This window comes from Bubalus kerabau, chromosome 5 (assembly GCF_029407905.1).
Source record: "Bubalus kerabau isolate K-KA32 ecotype Philippines breed swamp buffalo chromosome 5, PCC_UOA_SB_1v2, whole genome shotgun sequence".
In the NCBI taxonomy this organism is placed as follows: Eukaryota; Metazoa; Chordata; class Mammalia; order Artiodactyla; family Bovidae; genus Bubalus; species Bubalus kerabau.
In genome coordinates, this window is record NC_073628.1 from 1244628 (window position 1) to 1245197 (window position 570).

The 570-nt window shown below is 65.4% G+C and overlaps 1 protein-coding gene across 1 annotated transcript; it reads right to left on the reverse strand.

Annotated features, from left to right (window-relative positions):
- LOC129653518 (keratin-associated protein 5-1-like) lies at positions 1 to 570 on the reverse strand. Its single transcript, XM_055583246.1, has one exon. It carries the CDS (start codon positions 568 to 570, stop codon positions 1 to 3), a length of 570 nt encoding a protein of 189 aa, XP_055439221.1.

Here is a 570-nt window from a genome sequence, read left to right on the forward strand (position 1 = left end):
TCAGATCTTGCGCTGGCAGCACACGGGGACACAGCAGCTGGACCGGGAGCAGCAGGGTTTGCAGCAGCTGGACTGGGAGCAGCAAACAGGGACACAGCAGCTGGACTGGGAGCAGCAGGGTTTGCAGCAACTGGACTGGGAGCAGCAAACAGGGACACAGCAGCTGGACTGGGAGCAGCAGGGTTTGCAGCAGCTGGACTGGGAGCAGCAAACAGGGACACAGCAGCTGGACTGGGAGCAGCAGGGTTTGCAGCAACTGGACTGGGAGCAGCCACAGGAGCCACACCCCCCTTTGCCACAGCTGGAGCAAGAGCAGGCTGGCACACAGCAGCACACGGGCTTGCAGCAGCTGGAGCCACAGCCCCCACATGAGCCACAGCCCCCCTTTGAGCCCCCACAGGAGCCACAGCCCCCCTTGGAGCCCCCACACGAGCCGCAGCCCCCCTTGGAGCCCCCACACGAGCCACAGCCCCCTTTGCCACAGCTGGAGCAGGAGCAGGCTGGCACACAGCAGCACACGGGCACACAGCAGCTGGAGCCGCAGCCTCCGGAACAGCCAGAGCAGCCCAT